This window comes from Anopheles funestus, chromosome 2RL (genome assembly GCF_943734845.2).
Source record: "Anopheles funestus chromosome 2RL, idAnoFuneDA-416_04, whole genome shotgun sequence".
NCBI lineage: Eukaryota > Metazoa > Arthropoda > Insecta > Diptera > Culicidae > Anopheles > Anopheles funestus.
In genome coordinates, this window is record NC_064598.1 from 47,471,249 (window position 1) to 47,491,622 (window position 20,374).

The following is a 20,374-nucleotide window of genomic DNA, read 5'->3' on the forward strand; positions in this document are numbered from 1 at the left end:
TTCCGTATAGCTTAAGATAAATTTAAGTTTTTTAAACCATTATATAAGGGAGCAAACAGTTATTATTTTTAAACAAAACTACATAAAAATGTACAAGTATAAACCAAATAAATTGTAGCCTCCAATCGGTCTGTTATTGGTTCAACAAAAGATATCAAACAAACTCAAATTATGCTGTTTTCTTGTTCTTTAAACCATTCACAATTCGAATATAAATTCAAAAATACAGTCACCATCCATTGCTTCATTGTTTCGTCCACCTTAACCGGGTTTCTCGCTTGCTCACAACAAGCAGTCGTGGCCGAGCGGTTAAGGCGTCTGACTAGAAATCAGATTCCCTCTGGGAGCGTAGGTTCGAATCCTACCGACTGCGGTTTTTTCTATCATACACACATGGGAACTATTTCATTTTAGTAGTGGATGAGTTTATTAAACATTTTTATTGCTTCTCCTTTTTTTAATCTCGAAACAACTCAAACCGTCTAATCAATACCTTGAAGGTATCAAAAATGCAAGATAAACATAAATGTTGAAATATAAAAGTTAGGTATGGTAGTGGACACTAATCACACCATTGATGTTGATGGGTTGTGACACGGATGCCCGTTGTTACTTACATGATAAATAATCTTTTTTATGTATTATAATCAAAAGATAATTATTCACACTGAACATTCAACAAGAACCAGATGATTGATGGTAAAAAAGAGTTTTTGTTGCTGTTAGGAAAAAAAATCATTTATTTTGCTAGTAGTTTTTATTTCATACAAAAAATATACATATGAAAACAGGGATTGCTTACCAATGGAAGTTTCGCAAACTTCTGCAAAAAACGTCAGCGATCGATGTCTCTGTGATGTAGTATAACGAAGAGGGAGAAGATGAAAAAAACACAAATTGAGTGTCATTTTGCGTTGATACGCATCGATTAAAAACACCTTCAATGTGTAACTACCTTCCATTACCTTCCAGCGTCTGCGTTCATCGCTTGTTCGATCGTATTACAAACGATTAACATGAGATGCAGGAAACTTCATTTCATCGCACCCTCGCAACGAGCAAGTGTCATTTTTTACTCCCATTTGCTGTTTTTTCTGTTTCCTTTTCTATCTCTCTCTCTCTCTCTCTCTCCTTCCCTTATACTCACTAATCTTCGCTTTAGTGCATAAACCAAACGATCATCATGATGATGCGTATCTTGCCAGTGGAGATGCAGCTAAACCGGGACGAACCATCGATGGTCAGACAAAACTCACCCCAAACCGACAAATCGATGGGATCGCGATCACGGATCACGGAACGCCGAGCAGCGAACGGGCAAAAGAAAAACGAACTTTGCAGAAAAGAAAAGTAAATCATGGCATTGCGGGTTGGCCATACGCAAACGCAACAAGCAAAGATGAAGCGAAATCAAACGGCCTTAGTGCGAGCGAGAGCCGCATCGCATCCGCAAAAGAGGGCATCAAAAGAATGGAAAGAAAACGGGCAGCGCGCGCGTTTGTGCTCCGATTACGATCGCAAGATCAGCAAGAAATAAATAAATCGTCACCCTTCCGCAACGGGGCAGCGCTGCATTTTTTTTTTTTCTCAGCCCTTCATCGCCCCAATCCGGCCGCCCAGAGCAGAGTGTTTGCTCTCTCGCTTCCACGGCTGGCCACAGAAAGGAAGACAAAACGTGGTCTCGTTACGCGATGTGTCTGGTTGGCCTCCGTGGTGCGGATAACTGTTGTACTCAACTGCTGCTGCTGCTGCTGCTGCTGGCACTATACTACTACTACTGCTGCTGTGTGTGTATGGCGAGATTGTGCTATATTTCTTTTTTCTGCCTTCAGCGGTGTCGCCAATTCGTCGCACTAGTTTTGGGTTGCGCAACTTTTCGGGTGGCCACCGTCACGACGCACCACGCACCGCTGTGGAGCCGCTTTTGGAGCATAGGATGGCTTTCCAGCTCGTGAGTCTGGTTGTACCTACCATCCAACATCCGTGAGCAGCAACCCCACAGCCCATCGCGGATCACCTGTGCTGTGTGAGAGAACGACCAGACACGATCTCGTTGCTCGGTTCTCGGCGAGGTCAAACGATGGTGCGCTAGTGTACGCGGAAGGCACGCAAACCAGCGAGAACGCAAGCCGTGTGAGCGCACGCGATCGCGGCTTTTGCAAGGTTTTTGCACGGTTGCTGCAGTTGAGGGTTAGTGCAGCCGTGAAGTCGGTAACTTTGCTGTTCCCGTAACGATGCACCACACGATCCACCGGGCCCTCATTTCACTATACGTGGAATAACCCGTCGTTCTGTTAGCCGTCACGTAATACGATCGTATGGCTGTCGCACGTGTACACCGGGCAATGGGTTTTGTTGCCGGGAAGTGATTGAACTATTGTAAACAGATTTTAAATTTACAACCTAATAATCGGTTGAGTCGTTAAACATGGTTTATTATCTACCTCGATACCTGTTCATAGTAAAGTTACTATCCGATGGGATGTACAATGTTTTTTGGTGACTCATAATAGAATACCAAATGGGAATCCCATCCAAAAATAGACAATTTTAAAATTACTCACTAAACAACTGTTGCAAACAATCTTCACACATTACTATAGAAGTTCAATGCTATTTTAAAGGGCCTTCAAAAGCTCTAAAAGCTTATTAAAACTGTGTATTCTTGGCACTTATTTGTAATCTTAACAAATGAATTATTTTAATGAAATTTTATACAACATTGGCGAAAAGACAATAAACAATTTGATCAAAAATAAAAGTTTCTGATAGTAAAACCGTCACTTCAAAACAATGCTTTTTTGCACTTGCTAATTTTCATCACCGAACTTGTTTTCCCCGCCTATGTCTGCATGGGTGTGTGTGCATCTTCCCAATATGAAGCTGCGGTCAAATTTAATACAGGTAGGAGGGTTCCGTTATAAAAAAAAATGAAAAATCAATACAATATGCCAAGCTGCAACTAGAAAACCTAATTCAAAATCACTTCACGGGATGCCGATATGGTTGCGTTTTTTTTTTTGTTTTGTTGTTCGCTCTCTTTCTCACTTGGATAGATAAAGCAACAACAAAAATCAAACGCAACAAACGCTCCAATCGCGGAAAAGAAAATGCAAACAAAACAGATTTGAACGAAACAAAAAAAAACACAAACGCACACACACACATTGCGAATCTACATAAAATCGACTAGCGCAGAGTGTGCATACATGGTATGCAAAACCGAAGGCAAAATGGGGGTAAGAGTAGCAACAACACAACGCACTAACCTACCCCTACGACTACGGGGAGTAGGAAACCATCGGAGTTTGAACGAGCAAAAAAAAAATGAAGATGCGTCAATGAGTTGCAAATTTATACCCTTCCCCAAAAACCTTCCCCGTCTCGTCGATTGCCAACCCCATAGTAGCAGTGAACATGGGTTGAGGGACAGTGGAAAGCGAAATGCAACCCATCCAGCCCATCCGCGGGGCTGTGGTGGTGCATCTTGGAAAAGGGTGGTGCAAAAGTGAATGTTGAGATGTCTCGGTACCATCACCATCATATTGCAATTGAGTGCGAGACACACACCGAAACCGAATGCCGAGTACTGCTTCACCTTTTTCCCCATTTCCCTCACACCCTCCTACCCCTCCACCCACCTAGACCACCTTCTTCTCGGTTGTCTTTTCTTTTGTGCATTGTGAAAGCTTCTTCTCACTGCTCGAAGCTTGGGTTCCTTTGGTGGAACGACAACCGGCTACGCCACACTCGGGAAGGTGATTTCGTAATGCCGCGCGTCAAGAGGCGAAGAACACACAAGCGGCAGAAACAATAATGCGGAATGCAAAGTGCACCCGTAGTACCCGTTAACTTTCTGTACGTTCTGTCTGTACATAGAATCAAAAGGAGGTCAGGGAGCGTGTTCCTACGGTTGGATTCACTCAATGGCCAAAATAGGGAACAAATCCGAACCGGCGTCCTACTCGGTATTGTGAATATCATAATGTTACGCCGCGTAGGATTGGATAAAATGTTCTCAAAACTGACTCAGTTGACTTGAGCAACCCTCAACTGCACCTCATTCTGATTCATGTGCAACAATTAAACCGACGGTTTAGTGAGATCAGTCACGCTTTCTCGAGCATTTGACCGATAGAGCCAGTGTTTGGAGATTGGGCTGCAAAAAAACCCATCGCATTTCCCACGCTTTTCTCACTTTCTCCTACAAGGGGGAAGCGGAAGCACGGGGTACAACATCTACAGATCCATCGAATCGAAAAGAGACCTATCAGAGTATGATGAGGTTTTTTGGTTATTAACCTCTTTCCATTCAGTGCGGCTTCCAACACCACCTTAACAGGTTAATAATTTCATATTTAATGAGCAGCTTATGTTACATACATTAAGATCCCACAGCTTTAATCTTTCTGACAGCTTTGTGCTACCAGTTTTGAGCACTGTCCCCTCGACTGTCATAGCAACTTACATTCCCGTGTGTATCAAACCGTCATCCTGGCGACAGCTAGACGCTGCATCGAAAGGAAATGCTGCTAAAGGACTCCCCTCAACAACAATCCTCAATAAAGGCCGCTTGTAAGCTTGTCTATATTAACAGGACTTTAAAGATAGACAACGGTGGAATTCATATCCATCCTTTCGAAACAGCTAAAGATCGAAGTAAAAAGCTTCCGTATGGCGCTTTTCATGCTTTTCTTACGCCATGTCGCTGACGATCACTTCAACCGTACCGCTTTACGGTGGGCCATCTTCATGGCGTGCTGCCCCAACTCATTGTTGGGTGTTGTTCGGTGAGTGTTCTTTCCATCTTGCATGGTCGTTCGTTCACACCCACCGGGCACATGCACAGGTTAGTTGTACTATGGTGATGCCTTCTCTCTTTGGACCACGATAGACTCAGTCACGTGTAACTAACGTTAAACAGTTAAACGAGCACGGGCTGGCTGTTGTGATGTTGAAGTCTAGCAACTAACGGAGGTTTCAAAATCGTGGTAATAGATGCAGAGTGCTCTCGAGTGGGAATCTTTTCAATGCTCGAGCAGGTGGTCAACGCTCCATCGAGGGAAGGTGCATCCTAGTTAACTATCTGCACATCTGCGCAGAAATTAGTAACGAATCACCTAATGACCGTATCAATATATCGATGAACATCTCATTATTGCCATCACTTATTCGATCTGAAACAGAAGTTCCCAAGTGTACCTGACAAACCCCGGAAGCCAACGGTGACAGACTATTTTTCATCGACTTTCACTCAAAACTAAACGCCATGCCATATTGGGTTTGTCGTTGACTTGGATAGAATTCTGCCCCAAGGAGGAAATCAAAAAAAACCCAGAGAAACCCAACGGTAAAGAGCTCCGTCGACAAACGTCACCACCCGCCGGCACACCCGAACCACCCAGCTGTACCGGCCATCGCTGTCAAGTGACAAATGGAGTCGCTGCCGTTGACGTATAACGATAATAATGACGCACTGATATGGTGAAAATGGGAAGTAGCAGGGTGAGTTACTAGTGTATCAATTGCGCTTTTCTCCTACTTCTCCCGGTTCTCTGTGACCCGTTGTTTGCGTACTGTTTGGGGAGGGGGGTGCGTTTCTTCATCGCATCATTTGCCTCACTTGACTATAATATTGCCTGTCTGCAGTTGGTCTGCAGACCAACACGCTGGACGACAGCTTTCACTGTCCGGATCATGAGCTATGATGTTGCTTTTGATGGCATCTTTTTTTTGCATTGTGAAACTTTCCGTACGGAATTATACATTTTTTACTTAATTTATTTAAAAATAAAACATGTCATATATCTTATAGTCAAGTACAAACAAACTTGAAACATAAACATAAACAAACTTGAAAATTATTCATTAAAAGTGGTAAATTTCATAAGTATATTGAAATTTATTATTTAATGGAAAAACAAACTTATTTAGGTAGTAGAAAACGTTCATTACTATATCCAATTTTCACTATATCAGAATTTGGAAGGCTTGGTGGTTTATTGGGTATCTTCACATAAAATGACCGATAGCAAATCTCAATCAAATCCCCTTAGGAAGTACTTTTTGAATACTCAACTTCTGCGAGTGAAAACATACTTTGAATAGACAGGCCCCCAAGATTGCTCGAGGATTTAGTTATAAAATCAAAAAGCGTTTTTTGCATTTCTTCTGCTAAAAATCAAGCTCCTACTCCACGTCTGGCTTCCGCACAAGCCTAATCGATTATCGAAATCGGTATTACCCTGCTGTATAATACAAAACACGTCGTTCCGATGCAAAACGACAACAGCGAACCGGCACGGAGTAAACCTGCACAAAAACTAGTCCAAACGGGGGAACCGCACCGAAAACGATTCGCTGCTTTCGCTCTTTCTTTTTTCCACTTGTACGATTCCGTTTTAGCCGGGAGTTTTCCTTCCCCCTTTTCACGCGACCCCACTAAACTGGCCACTGCCGAAAGGGCCCCCCCCCCATGTAGTGCATTAATTTTCATTGAATTTCACGCACCGAGTCACGCGCAACGATTGTCTGTGAGTGCGCATAAGCACCGGTGGGACAAGTGCCAGTTGCGCATACGGAGGCGCGTGGAGGCCGCCTTCGGTGTGTGAATCTTTTGTCGTTTTGCTGTTGCCGCCCTTCCTCCCCATCCACGGACATCTTCGGGGCGTTCACAATTTGGCACGACGGCGGTGCAGCTTTTCTTGTGCAGTCGTGTTTCTAATGTGCATCTGCCACACAATGTGCATGTCGATTGGAGGTACGTGTTTAGCGGTAGCGGTCTATTTCTGAATGCATTCTTCAGGGTTTGGAACATATGGGGAGCATCGGTGACGGGAGGGACGGCGTGTAAGCGAGATATATAATATTGTAATGTGAGTACGCAGAATTAACTACATCTGGTTCTGGATGATGCGTGGTGAAGCATGAACAAGTGGCCGCTCGGAAGATGAGCATTGATTGTTTTAATCTGACCGCAACTTCAAACTTCATCGAAAATATTAAACATGGCAATTAAATTATCTTTAATCTGGTTTCTATAAGCTTGTTTTTTCAATAATATTGTCAACGATCGTTACGATCATTCACAATCTTTAAATTCTATCAAACAATTTGTTATCTGCAACTGCAGATAGTAATCGCGATTACAATTGTTCCACAAATGGGGGAATTAGTACCGTACTTAACCACCCCACAGGAATGCGTTCTAATCATACCAGCACCGAAACAGGATGAAACGAAAAAGAACAAACCGTACCGAAACGGGTATGTTGAGAAGCGCATCCGTCAAACACAACCCAAGGGATAAAGGAGAACGAATGCATCGAAGCGCACCCGGACCCGGTGGGGTGTGTATGAACACAAACACACAAATTAACTTAATTTACGATCATTTCTCGGTAGAGAACTCTCCGTTCACCCTCGCGTCACCCTTCCCTATTCACCTTCCGTGTCCACTCCCGTCCCCTTTTGCAATTCCCTTTAGGAACTAAATGCAACGGTTTGGCTCTAGCTGTGCTCTTGCGCCTTCTTCTTTGCACCCGATTCGTTGCATCTTTGCACCCGTGGTGCATCGACTTGCAATTGGAAACCTGTGCCTGTTGTGTGTGTGTGTGTGTGTGTGTGTGTGTATGTGTTTATGTGTACACACGTACACACAGCTGCTACAAAACCAGAGACGACATGCAGTAAAGCGTTATCTTCCCTCCGTGGCTGGGTTGTGGTCGTCTTGGCCATCGTGTCACGGCTTGTATGTTTTCTCGATGGGATGAGAGGTTTATTTTTTACGGTAGGGTGGATGGGCATATTTTTCACAACACACTCGTGGCTAAAAACCCACCGTTCCACACTCTGTGATAATTTATGCCGAAAGCGGGAGAACTACTAAACGAGAGGTGTGTTTTTTTTTTGGGGGATCCGAAAGCAGAGGGTCATAATGTGGAGCGATTGTCTTAATCGATTGAAATTATGTCATCATCATCTTTCCGAAAAAAAGGCACTCACACGCATGGGAACGTTCAACGAAATCGATCGTGCTTATCGTATGACACTATCATGTGCTAATTGTTGTGTTTCCTTGTCATTTTTCATAATTCTACATACATTAAAAAAAATGAACGAAAAATCACAATAATTTTAGTACGGTCATCGCCAAACTGTTGATATATCTTTTGCTGCTGTACAATTAAAACGGTTCAAACTTTGTTAACTTCTTTCACTGTATTTGTTTGCCCTCCGGTGCTTGTATTTGTTTATTTTTTATCCATCTTTACGGATGAAGAAAAATCCTTCGTATGGTTTGTTTGGGTTTCTTTACGGTTTGCCCCCGTTGTCCTTGAACGTCAACATTGTTTTGGTATTTTTCCTAGAGTGGATTTATAGTGGTAAATTCCCACAAAAAATGTTTTTCTCTACCCTCCTACACATGATGTCTTTTGTTGGATAGAGAAGGAAAGCAAACGCGCGGGAAAGTAGCATTAGGAAACACTGCATCGGCAAGGGTAATGAGACTCCTGGAATCCGTTTTTTTCCTCCCCTCAAGGCATAAAAAGAACATGTTTTCTAAGGGTAAAGGAAAGAATTAGTGTGGCTAATGATAAACGCCCATTTTTTTCGTGTGTGAAACGAAATAAGAAAATTGTAAGAAGAATTACATTAAAATTTTACATAACCTTTCAACACATCTCAAATGCCAATTCGTTATCTTGTTGGATTTGTATCTCTTTCTTTATCAATTTCTATTATTGTTTAAACGCTTGCCATATTTTATTAATTACTGATCATATTATTCAATATTCATTCATAGTTTTACTTCACAATTTTGTTTAAAAAATCAATTTTTATTTCATTCATATTTGATTATGTTTTTTTTTACTAAGAAGCTAGCGATTGAAATATTTCTGTCCAATCTCCCTTATCAATTGGCAGATTGTATAGCTAATGCTGATTATGCGCACGATGTTCTTATCAGTCGTGTTCATAGCATCGAAATAAGCTACCATCTCGAATGGTCACTAGATTCCTGTCTGTTTGCTCCGATGCCGTAGGAAATTCATTGTATATTTACGCTATCGATTTAGCGAATAGAAAACACAAAACCCGCATTTTTGATCCGTAGACCTGTTAGACCGAAAAAAAAACCTCAAACGGAAAAACCCTCTCTTCCTCCTGATGAACTCCTCATTTTTTTTAGGATGAATTGACTTTGCCGCTTCAATTTCTCTATTACCCCCGAGTCACTAATATTTATGGTCGGTCATAATTTCTTCCTAGTCAGGCCATTTTCTTGCCCCTAACGTGAACATCTGCATCTTGCCGTGTAGTTGCCGTCATCTTTCGTGTGTGCGTGCATGTCGGTCAACCATGGTTGTGGTTGTCATCGGGTGTCTTGCTGTGCGTTTCCTTCCATACCCGGGCTGCAAACACCATCGAAGGTCTTCCCCTTTATCCTAGGCAACGGCCAACGGGGAGAAGAGATGAAGACGCTTTCCTTCTAGAACGTGACACAGACCTGCGCGACCGACCTGTCTGTCTGTGCTGAGTGTATGTAGCACCATCGACGTACCCGACGTACCCGACGTTCCACGGCTGCCTGTCGATTATTGATTGTGCGACAAATGGAAAGATCCTGTACCGTTAGAAGAAGCACCTCCTCGCAAAAGCACAACTTGGAACAGGCGCATGGAAGCAAAAGGTTTCGAGAAGGCAAAACAAAATCATTTCGACACGTCGAACGGCTCTCTTTTCTTGCCAGTTTGCTTTTTGCCACCCTTTATACATCTTCTGGCCTGAGAGCTTCTGGCGACTGGGCAAGTACACAGCCACCCTATTACAAAACGAACCACTGCAACATACACACAACCTGCGTGTTAAAAAGGTTTTCTGCTTTCTTTTCCATCTTCCGTGCGCTGGGAAGGAAATTGCCACCGGAGTGCGCCGTAATGGTTGGTGAAGGACGAACGTGTCCTTTTGCCTTCGCCCCTTTTTTGCATCTGTCCACAACTGTTGATCATAATTTTGCCCATTTAAGAAACAAGCTGGACAGAGCCGTCCAACAAAGAGCAGTCAGGGTAAAGAAAAGGAGGTTGAATCAATGTAGACGAAGAGAGAAAGGAGAGAGGAAAAAAGGGTTGTTACAGGCTACTGTAACATCTTTTGCACAACCGAGGACATCCTTCACCGACCACGGTCATTTGTCTGTGCGTGTATGTTCGGTAGGGTGGCTTCAAGCGTGCAGTTCAACCGAGCAGCCGGATGTTCATCGGTGGCTCGGGATGGAGTAATGTAATCGTTGTACGATTCCGGAAGGCACCGGAAGAAATGTGTCAAATCGATGGAATTGCTTTTAGCGCCAAATGGAAAGGAAATTATGCCTTATGGATGGACATTCATGATGATGATGATGATGGTGTTGTGATGATGAAGAGCACCCTGGAACGATTCTATGCATTTTAATGTGTCGTCCAATGTGTTTCTTTCGCATAGAAAATTCCATTTCAGTTGAGTGTAAAAAAAAGTGGGAAGAACAAAAAAACATCATCTTCTAAGTTATTTATTAACCACGTGTCATTCGCTTACAAAATTCGCGCACCTGGTTCGGGAGCATGGGAAAATTCTCAACACCCACTGTCCGTATGTATGCGGTCCGGTGGAATGTTGTTCCTTTTTGGAGTTGTATAAGGAATGGGAAAAAGGCAAGAAGCGCGAACGCGATTCCCTTTTTTTCTCGCTAATGAATGTAACGAAAAGTTCGCTCAGTTCGTGCTGAAAATGTAGAAAGCAGTGTCCTGTGACGCTTGCAGCAGATTCTACCAGACATACCAGCCGAGAACGGTTCCCATCGGACAGCGGACACCCACACTGCCAGCTGCTTGCCTTTCGCACCAGCTGTGAGATTGTTGGCGCACCAAACAAAAAAAAAACGATAACCTCACCACGATGTACTACACCATCCACCGGTCCCGAACGAAATCGGGAGGCACGCGAAACGAGCCCACCTGAAACGCTGGAAAAGCTTCGCTGCAGAAATAGATGCTCAAAGCACGTACAAAAATCGACCAGCCTGCGCTCAGATGTCGAGGCTCTTGTGGTGGCTTTTTGCATAACCAGCGAGTTGAGAGCCACGCGGTTCAGGTTTTCACCGAGATTGGATTGTGCGGGGTGGCGCGGTGTAGCGGTTGTGAAAAGTGCGGCCACAAACGAAGGGGCGCTGGGGTTTTATTTTGTTGTTGTACGGGGCTGTACACAAAAATTGACTACACCTTCGAGAGTCATCGGAATATGTGTATGGGGGAAAGGGGAAGTTTGAGGTGCCTGGAAAGGCCGATTTGCCTGTCGCGGAGACGAGCATTTAACGAGACGCTTCTACAGTGCCGCACAAATATGTATATACGATCATGGGAGGTTTAAATTTTGAAACTAAAAAGTTTGTTTTAAACTATGCGCAACTTAAAAAATATACTTGTAAAACAACTTTAAAATAATAATATAATGTAAAATTGTATTTAAATGTTCCGATTTCACGCAGTCGAATAGAAGCGATCGGTACAAGCTTAAAAGGTAACCCTGTCCCTGAAGGGAAACCCCCTGGTACGAGTGCGACGAAAGGCACCGTGTACAGACGAGGATGTAAATTGCTTTTAAGCTACGGTGCTGCAGCGCCGTTTGCAGTTGCAATTTCAGTGTGCGCTCTTTGCCACAAGCTGCCGTTTCCACAACCGAACCGAAAAAGAACTGCACACTTGCGGACGACGGTATATTATGACGTCTAGAATGTGGCCACGTTAGACGAATGGAGCAAACAGCAGATAAAGAATGCCGACAGTAGAACGATACGCGAGACGTGGTGAATGAAGGGAAACACATAGAAGTAGTTGTACCATGGTACACGGTGTCGGGTCGGGTAACGATCGTGCACTGTGGCGGCTATCTGTTCGCTCACTGTTGCCGTTTTACCACAGCGAACAAGATAAGGCACGCAATAGCAAGGGCGAACAGTCCACGGGTTCGCGAATTAGATGATGTACGGTAAAAAAAAAGGTGAACAAAAAAGCCAGCATTTCTCCAAGGTTTTTTTTTGTTTTGCCTCGTGGCAGTCAGACAGAAGAGACGGAGCGGATGATGGATGAGGTGCGATTCTCACTCACTCACTCATTCACTCGCGGTGTGAAACGGTAAGTCTTCCCACCTGACAGCTCACCAAAGTCCTTTACGTGGAGGATACAATTAATTATTATAATTTTATTTACATGCCATTTTCAGGAACTTCATTGCAGTTTTATAGCAGTGCGTGCGATGTTATCCTTGTCCTTCCTACTCATGGTCATGGTCCAACAGTTTGCAGTTTGGCATCAATGATGCACTGATGTAATTGCTGTTGCAGTAGAATCGCAGCTCTCGGAGGCATATTGCTCAGTTCCACCGCCACGTACCGTCCGAATGCATCGAAAGGACGTTCGATGTCGTGTCGCTCATCGTTAACCTTCATCGAATGCGTTGGACATTTGGGATGTTCTAGCGCATCTGTACGGGTATGGTTTGGGATTGTTGAAAACATCTTCACCGCTTCCAGTACGCCATCAGCCTCTTGATCCTGGTACGTATCGTCCTCTAGTACGTCAGTACCTTGGATTGAAGGTTCTCCCAGCGAAAGTAAGTCTTCCTCGTCGTACGCTTCTTGTTTCACGTACACACCGGCACTTTGACAATCGGTTGATTCCACTACCTTGCCCTCCTGAGAACTGTCCGAGTCGAGCTCCTCGTGTAAGCTGTCATTCTAGTAGAAGCATAATCAGGTAGTTTAAATCCGTGTAAATGTTTACACACGTAACTTACCTGTTCCGAACTTTCGAGGTTTTGATCCAAAAACTGCAAATGTTTATAGCCAAACCATGATTCGCGAGAGATCACTGCAAACCAACAACAACACCGATTATGATTTTCACCCAGACCCAGATAGAGCAACTTCCTTACCTTCACCCTTCTGCTTTTTGCGCACCAATCCTCGAATCTTCCGGTACATCGCTTTGCACGAGAGTATTTTTTGCTGGCACTCACGAACCGGCATACGTAATTTGGTGGCAATCTCGCACCAAGCTTGCGTCTTGCCCGGAGTATACCTCGAAACCCTGTAGCCACGCTGCCATAGGATGGGATGGTTACGGTACTCCTGTATTAACGCAAGTTTCGTCGCACGTGTCCACGTGTTGCTGCTACGCTGCATTTTGTTCCTTTTACGGGTATCAAGCATAATCGTCTAAATGTTGACTGTTTCACTAAATTCGAATCACAAAGTTCGTAAACATACAGCTATTGCTTACAGCTTGCTCGAGCGCGGCTGTCAAATGCGATTTCAGAAACACACCAACATATGCGTCCAGCTATCGAACAGTCAGATTCGTTAGATAGTATGCGTGAGCAGGAAAAGTTCGTTTTGAGAGCGAATCTTCGCAACGAACTTCACCTTTTGAGAACAAAATTCGTGAGCGAAAATTCAGAACGAGGTACGATACGAGAACGATAACACGAATCTTTCGCTTGTAATCTTTTGACAATTGTCTAGTACACTCCGGTTATAACATACAGTTACTTTGATGAAAGTATACAATATCTTTTCTGACACTATTTATTTGTGCTGGAAGCACAATGTCTAATCTCAAATGTGAGAAGAAAGTAAGCCTTCCAAAAAGAATCGTATCGTGAAAACACGAAAACCACATACCAATCTTTTTGTTTCAGCCTCCTATGACGTGGTATGTGTGAGATTGGTGATCAAAGAATCGTATCGTGTAGATTGACCTATTGAATAATCAAGTTTGAATAATCAAAGATGATTTTAAACATAAAGAAGTGAACTAATTATGTATTGAAAACTACAAAAATTAGTACTTATTCATGTTTTTTCTAATTTATCTGAATTTTATCTAAAGTGAATAAAAACCAGTAATTTGGCTAATAAATAATTTATATTCAACTATACACAAACAAAAAATCGACATCTTTGCTTCGTGTTAGTAGTCGAATTTTGTCCCATAACTTCTTCGTTCAATAGCGTACAACGGGTAAGCATCTGGTAGCGATCGCGAGCGTGTCTGTCTCGAATTAATATGTAAAAATGTGTCCCTCGTTCCAATTCACTATTGAACAAGATTTTTTGTTTGTTCCAATGTAAAAGATAGAGTAAGAGGATATAATAAAATATTTGAAAGGATAAATTATTTTCATAATTTTATTCGTCATTCAACCACTTCTTGGCTGTAGCTTTTGTTAATACTTTACGAGTACGCAATGAATGCGATTTAGATATTTACTATTTTTTTTTTTTCATTTTTAGAGTATTTAAAAATACATGGATAATTTTTTTTCATATTATTTGTTTTTTTACTTAGCAAATTAGCAAGTAGCAATAGAAGCCAAACCCTCCACGCAAAAAATCTGTCCTATTTTATTTTTCCCAGCTTTCTTCCCACAGACCGGTAGTGGTATTACTTTTCACCTTCTACCGGCATTCCTTTTTCCGCTTCTTTCGCATGTTCTCTTCTAACGCAGCTTCGTTGCACACACGATGAGTATATCTATTTTCATCTAAATTGAGTGCGTATTTGAGGCAATTTGCACCCCAACCAAGGGCCCTTCGTATGGTACGAATTCCTGTGCCCTATACCCTTGTGTTTCTTTCATAACTTCATCACTTCGCTTTATCGAGCTTTGCTTTCCTTTTCACTCACACCTTTACGCACCATGAGATCGACTAATCTTGATCTCACCGCTGATCGTAACGCGGATGCGATCGCGATTGCTTCATGGCGTAACCAAGGTAACCTATGCACAGCCATAAAGTGATGCACCGTTTTATGTTGTGGGTGTTTGGTAAAGATTGTGATAAGTAGTTTATTAAATTTAAATTATTTAAATTTCATTTTAATTTTTATAATTTAATTTGATTAATTATTTTAGTTTAATAGATGAGAATTTTAAAACTGTTTTCTTAATATACGTAATAGTAGCAAACTGTAAAAATATTGTTTCACGTGAAGATAAATACTCAAACTGACTTCTCACTCCGAGCATCAAATAAAAAAAACAACCCTGGACAAACGGGAGGCCATACAAAACGGATACAAAAACGGCCAAACAGACAGACAGCCCCCGGGTTGCCTACATTTGCTGCTATACATACATACATATATTGCTGCTTATCCTTCCTCAGGTCGGGCAAAACGTTAGCCTTAACTGCCGCAGGACATAACCGTCCCTCTGGCCACGAAATAATCAAGAAAATAACGTAGAGAAAAACTCAGAATGGCCACAAAAGTGAGTGAGTTTGTTGTTGTGCATTCCTGTGCATATATATTTTTTTATTACTATTGCTTCCAAATCTTAAAAATCTTCCATCGGGTTCTCCTTTGGTAACACCGGTGTGCGGCGTTACACTACTACTGCCGCCGTATCAGTCACACACTCCAAAAAAAAAACCTTCGAGCCTTCTCGCCCCAGCAATAAACCAGGAACGCAAGGAACGAACAGCAAAGCCCTTTTTTCCCAACCGAAAAGCCCGTTGCCCCTTGGTGCATTGGTGAAGGAATGGTCGGGACACTTGCCTTGCCGTTCGTTTCGCTCACCGGTGCATATATACAGCACGGGTCGTACTGGTTTCCGTCTCACGCGCATTCGATGGCGATGGAACTCATGGCGATGGTTTTGCTTTGCCCGTGGCAGGAGCAACAGCAGAGATGCAAGCAGACGGTGGCATAATATTTATCCCTTGCTGTTGCTTGTATTTATTGTTTTTTCCTCGTTCGCTTTTTTGTTGTTGTCTTCTTTTGACTTTTTGCAGGTTATTTAGACGTACGAGTTTCTTCAGATAGCGAAACTGAACGGTAGGCAGGAAAATTTGCTGAACCCCATTTAAACACAACTGCAGGCTAGATTGTGCTGATCGAATGTGTTGTTGCCTTATTCACTTACGTAGTTTTAGAAATGCAAAAGAAATGTATAGAACGACATGTAACAGCATTTTTTCGTTTTATTGAGACAACGGCAAGTATTGATCGTTGTAATAGTTCTTAATTTTAAAGGCTTTAAATTCAATGCCACTTATTCGAATTAATTGATCCTAAAACATTTTTGTATTTATAATTATCTTAAAGTCACATAAAAATCTGTAAGAAAATTATAAATATACGTATGCTATAATCAGAAATTCTCATTGCCACAACTATGGATGTTTTTATTAACAGTGTTGTGAAGTATATTTAAACATTTAGCGACCCTTGTTTTAAACTATTATCTTGTCCAGATTCTAATCCATTATCCCAGTTCGCCCTTCCGATAGAAAGCAACAACTAGAAGTACAACAAGGCCACAAGAATTCGGCTCCAGCAATAACTACTACTTCACATTACTTCCAAGCAAAAGGAGCAACGTACATCCCCATAAAACATAACTCCTTTTGTTGCTTTTTTTGCTGCTGCTGCTGCTGTTCACCCGTTTAGCTCACCAATTGGCCATCCCATGACATTATCCTTGTATTTTATCTTGTCTCCACTCCACGCAAAACTCCCGGCTTCTATTGCTAGCCGTCCGAATTGGGCAACGCAGGAAGTGTAATTCTATTACAATGAAAATATCAACCCCTTTTTCACGACACCGAGCACCGCGAGATGAGGGTGAGTCGATTTATTTCCTTCCTTCCTTCCCTGCGTTCACCCTCATCTCACAACTTCTCATTTCGTTGAGGGGAGAAATGTGTGTGTGTGTGTGTGCGTTTTTTTCTGCATCACATTTTTGGTAGCATAAACCACCGGAACCTTTTCGACACGGCTTCACAAGGTATCCTTTCCACTTCTCACCGAGAAACCACCGGCAGAGACCGGTCCACCGCCGGTCTGCCAATTCCAGTTCCGCTTCCTCGCTCTTCCATTCGTCTAAGTTTTTTTTTCTACCAATCTTACCCCTTCTCCCCACAGATCAACCTAAACAAAGAAAGAAAGGGAGGTCCGAAAACCCTGAAGCGGAAGACCGAAAGAGGGTCACACACACATACTGTTGTTGTTGTTGTTGTTTTTTGCTGATATTATTGTTATTGTTTTATTTCTTCACTTTTCACCCTCTTCTCGTGCGGCTTTTCTCATAAACATACACACACACATTGTCAGTGCTACTCCACACAGCGGCAAAATAACGAGCGCTCCACTTTGGTCGGTTGAACGAAACCAAAGCCACCCTTTTGCTTGTAAATTCTCACTCACTCTATCCTTCAGTACGCACAGCTCTCTCTCTTTCGTTCACTCATTCACTCATTCACTCACGTTTTGTTTGTTTGGGCGTTTTCAACACCCCCTTCTCTAAACGCCACACACAATGTGCTCCACCTCCTCTCGTCTGTATCATTTCCTTCTATTCACCTTCTTGCTTTAGTTAATGTTTTCAATTTTGGTTAATGCTTTTGTCTCCGTGGGTACATTCACTCCCGGTCTCGGGACACAAGGGAGAACGATACGCAACAATCTGCGTGCGCTTTTGATGCACCACCACCAGCAGCAACATTTATGACATGCAATCGCGTACATCCTTTCCGATTTTTTTTTGTAATCTCGAAACAAATCATGAAAATGCAGCATTTGGACTTTTGACACTAGCGTTTTTTTGGTGAAGGGTTTTTGGGGAGTTTCTTCTTTTTATTTTTTAGGCAAACATTGGGGCGCTGGGAGATGATAAGATCGATAAGCACTCCCTGAATCGGTTTTAATTGAGCGTGATTAGAGCGTTATGTGAACATTATGATTTAATTATTATTCGAAAGCATCGCGCTATTGAGGTTAAGCACGAAACCGGCACCGAAACAACGTGTTAAATGATGTTAAACGATAGTAGCCGGGCGATGAATGTATTTCGTACTGGTGTGTGGTATTTTTTGACCGATGGTTTACATCAGGCAGGAAGGTCGACCTTTCATTTATCACTAGTAAATTTATCGATACACGCTATAAAACATTAATATATTTATAAACGTATACTGCCCTAAACGGAATGCCTACGTAGAACAAACTGATATGACCTTCGCAAGTAGTAAAAAGAAAAGTAAAAAGATAACAAATTTTAATTATAATTAAATAAAAACAACTTTACGTCGATTAGCACACCACGTAAGATTAAACGTCTTGAAGCGGCCTTTTGCTATCTGGACCCACGAATCAACGCCCCCGTTGGGGCTACCTTGTAAAGCTCCATTAGCACAAATACTCAGGCAAAATCACCCCATATCCCTCGGTACGCGTCAGGGGACTTCCAGCCAATACTCGAAACCATCGGACCGCCGGACATCATTGGCGGCGTCATCGACACCGGACAAACCTTAACCTTCACCACCAGCAAAACACCGCTCTACCACCCTTTCACCTCCCCCACCTGCACGGTTTGAATATTTTATTAATTTACGATTTCTCACACCGCTGTAAATCAACCGAAAGCATCAGCATACGTATATCTGCACGGCTGTATCTTTTCGTCCTCGTGCCGTCCTGGCTAAAGACACGAACCTGCCTGTACGAATAAAGGGGACTTGTTCTCATATTATTCTGCTTTCCCCCGTACCGAAAAAATCAATGCTGGCAAAATCAACCTCGCCCCGAGATAAGCCAACTCAACACCGGTGTGTGTGTGTCGGAGTAAAGTGAGGTCCGGGATTCGAGTTCCGTTTCATCAACCGGTTAAATACGTGAACAACGTGCGAGGGCATAGCACCGTTTTTTTTGTTTACCGCACTTTGGTAAGGGTAGAGTGAGTCTACCATCGAATCCGAAGCCAGAGAGTGGGGAGGTGGTGGCTACACAACACAACTATACGGCCACACAAACATATTCTGTCGATTCTGCTTGCGGAAGTTCTCATTGCAAAAAAAAAACGGCAACCCCATTCAACGAGGGCAACTCGAAATGGTAGCGAAGGGAATGTTGCGAGCAGCGTGTATTCGCATAAACGATACGGAGATTCGTTAATTCGTGGGGCCGTGGGTGAATGAAGTGTTTCAAAAGACAAAGCAAGCGAATGGCAGACAAAATGAGAGAAAGAAGAGTTAGTTGCTCATAAGGAGGTGGGCAGGGGGGGGGAGGTTAGAAAAAGGGGTGAAGAGAAGTTCTTGGTGGTTTTTATTAGCTTCCTAACCTCATTCTGATACCGTGATTTGAGGGTGGTTTTTTTCTGTTTTCGTTTGACTTAGGGAGCTAAATCAGCCTTTTGAGGAACAGTAAAATGGACTTAATTCCAGAAAGGTTTAGTAAATATGGAATTTACTAAATGACTATATTAGGGTTTGAAATTAAACTTTTGAAGAGAAGATTATTAAAGGTTTAACAATGTCAATCGTAAAATCGAAGAAAACTATGCCCATTACAGTGAAAACCTGAACCTTGAAAAAGGCAAACTGAAAATCAATGTAGAACCTTTAGAAGCAATTATTGTTTCGAACCTGCAATTTTCTCCTCCCCAGCATTCGCATTCGTTTCTTTTTTTTATCTTAAGCACATACCATTCCATTGCAGAAAAAATGGACAAAAAAAATAAAAACTTACACAGCCTACGGATGGAAGCATCCCTGTGTTCTCATCCTGTGTTACCTTTTGCGAAACGTCCATCGGCAGCAGAATGGAGTCTCGAAATGTTGCTCCAAACAACCTCGATCCCAAACGTCCGCGCTCCCCCCTAACGGGGCCGCCCAAAAACCGTTTACGTTCGTGTGTCATTCTAGAATCGTCCGTTAGTGTGCACCGCCGTGCTTTGTTTCAAATTCTTGCACCATCAGCGAACCCTCACCCCACCGGCATAGGCGGCTTGTCAGCCAGCCAGCCAGCCAGCCAGCGTGCCAGCCAGCGCCATCGCTCCAGCTCGCCACACTTTTATTTGTTTGGTGCATTCTCGACCGTTGTCGGCAGCTAGTAGATCATTTCCACTCCAACACTCCGGCACTGGGGCTCTCGATGCCATCGTGCGCTGAGACCACCAAACGGTGTGTGTGTGTGGGGGATGAAAAAAGATGGTCGCGAATGGAGCGAGGAGGGGAAGCCCGAAGAACGAAACAGTGCAAACGATGGGCCCGCGCGAAGAGTTACGCCAGCTAACCAGTCGCACAGCACCAACAGCAGCTAACATACACACACTTGCTATGGGTAGGGGGGGGAGAGAGGGTTAGGGGAGGGTTAAATGGTGGAAGGTAGATTGGAGTATGCCACAAAGAAGTGCGGTAACAAACAAAACTAAGGGAAGGCAACAAAAAAAACTAGGAGACAAGCGTGTGCGTGTGTGCGAGACAGACTGAGTTCGAGAGGGATAAACGATCAACTACCCAAAAGGGGTTGGTGTATTGGAGGAGGTTGGT

General features: G+C 43.0%; 1 protein-coding gene and 1 non-coding gene across 2 annotated transcripts; one reads left to right on the plus strand and one right to left on the minus strand.

Annotated features, from left to right (window-relative positions):
* Positions 1–291: 291 nt before the first annotated feature.
* Trnas-aga (transfer RNA serine (anticodon AGA)) lies at positions 292–373 on the plus strand. Its single transcript has one exon. It is a non-coding gene; the product is annotated as a tRNA-Ser (tRNA).
* Positions 374–11,415: 11,042 nt separating this feature from the next.
* Positions 11,416–13,545, minus strand: LOC125774767 (uncharacterized). The gene is made up of 3 exons (XM_049444978.1): positions 12,973–13,545; positions 12,835–12,908; positions 11,416–12,775 (listed from the first exon to the last, which is right to left on the minus strand). The coding sequence occupies exons 1-3, from the start codon at positions 13,247–13,249 to the stop codon at positions 12,323–12,325; spliced, it is 804 nt and encodes a 267-aa protein (XP_049300935.1). The 5' UTR covers positions 13,250–13,545; the 3' UTR covers positions 11,416–12,322.
* Positions 13,546–20,374: the final 6,829 nt, after the last annotated feature.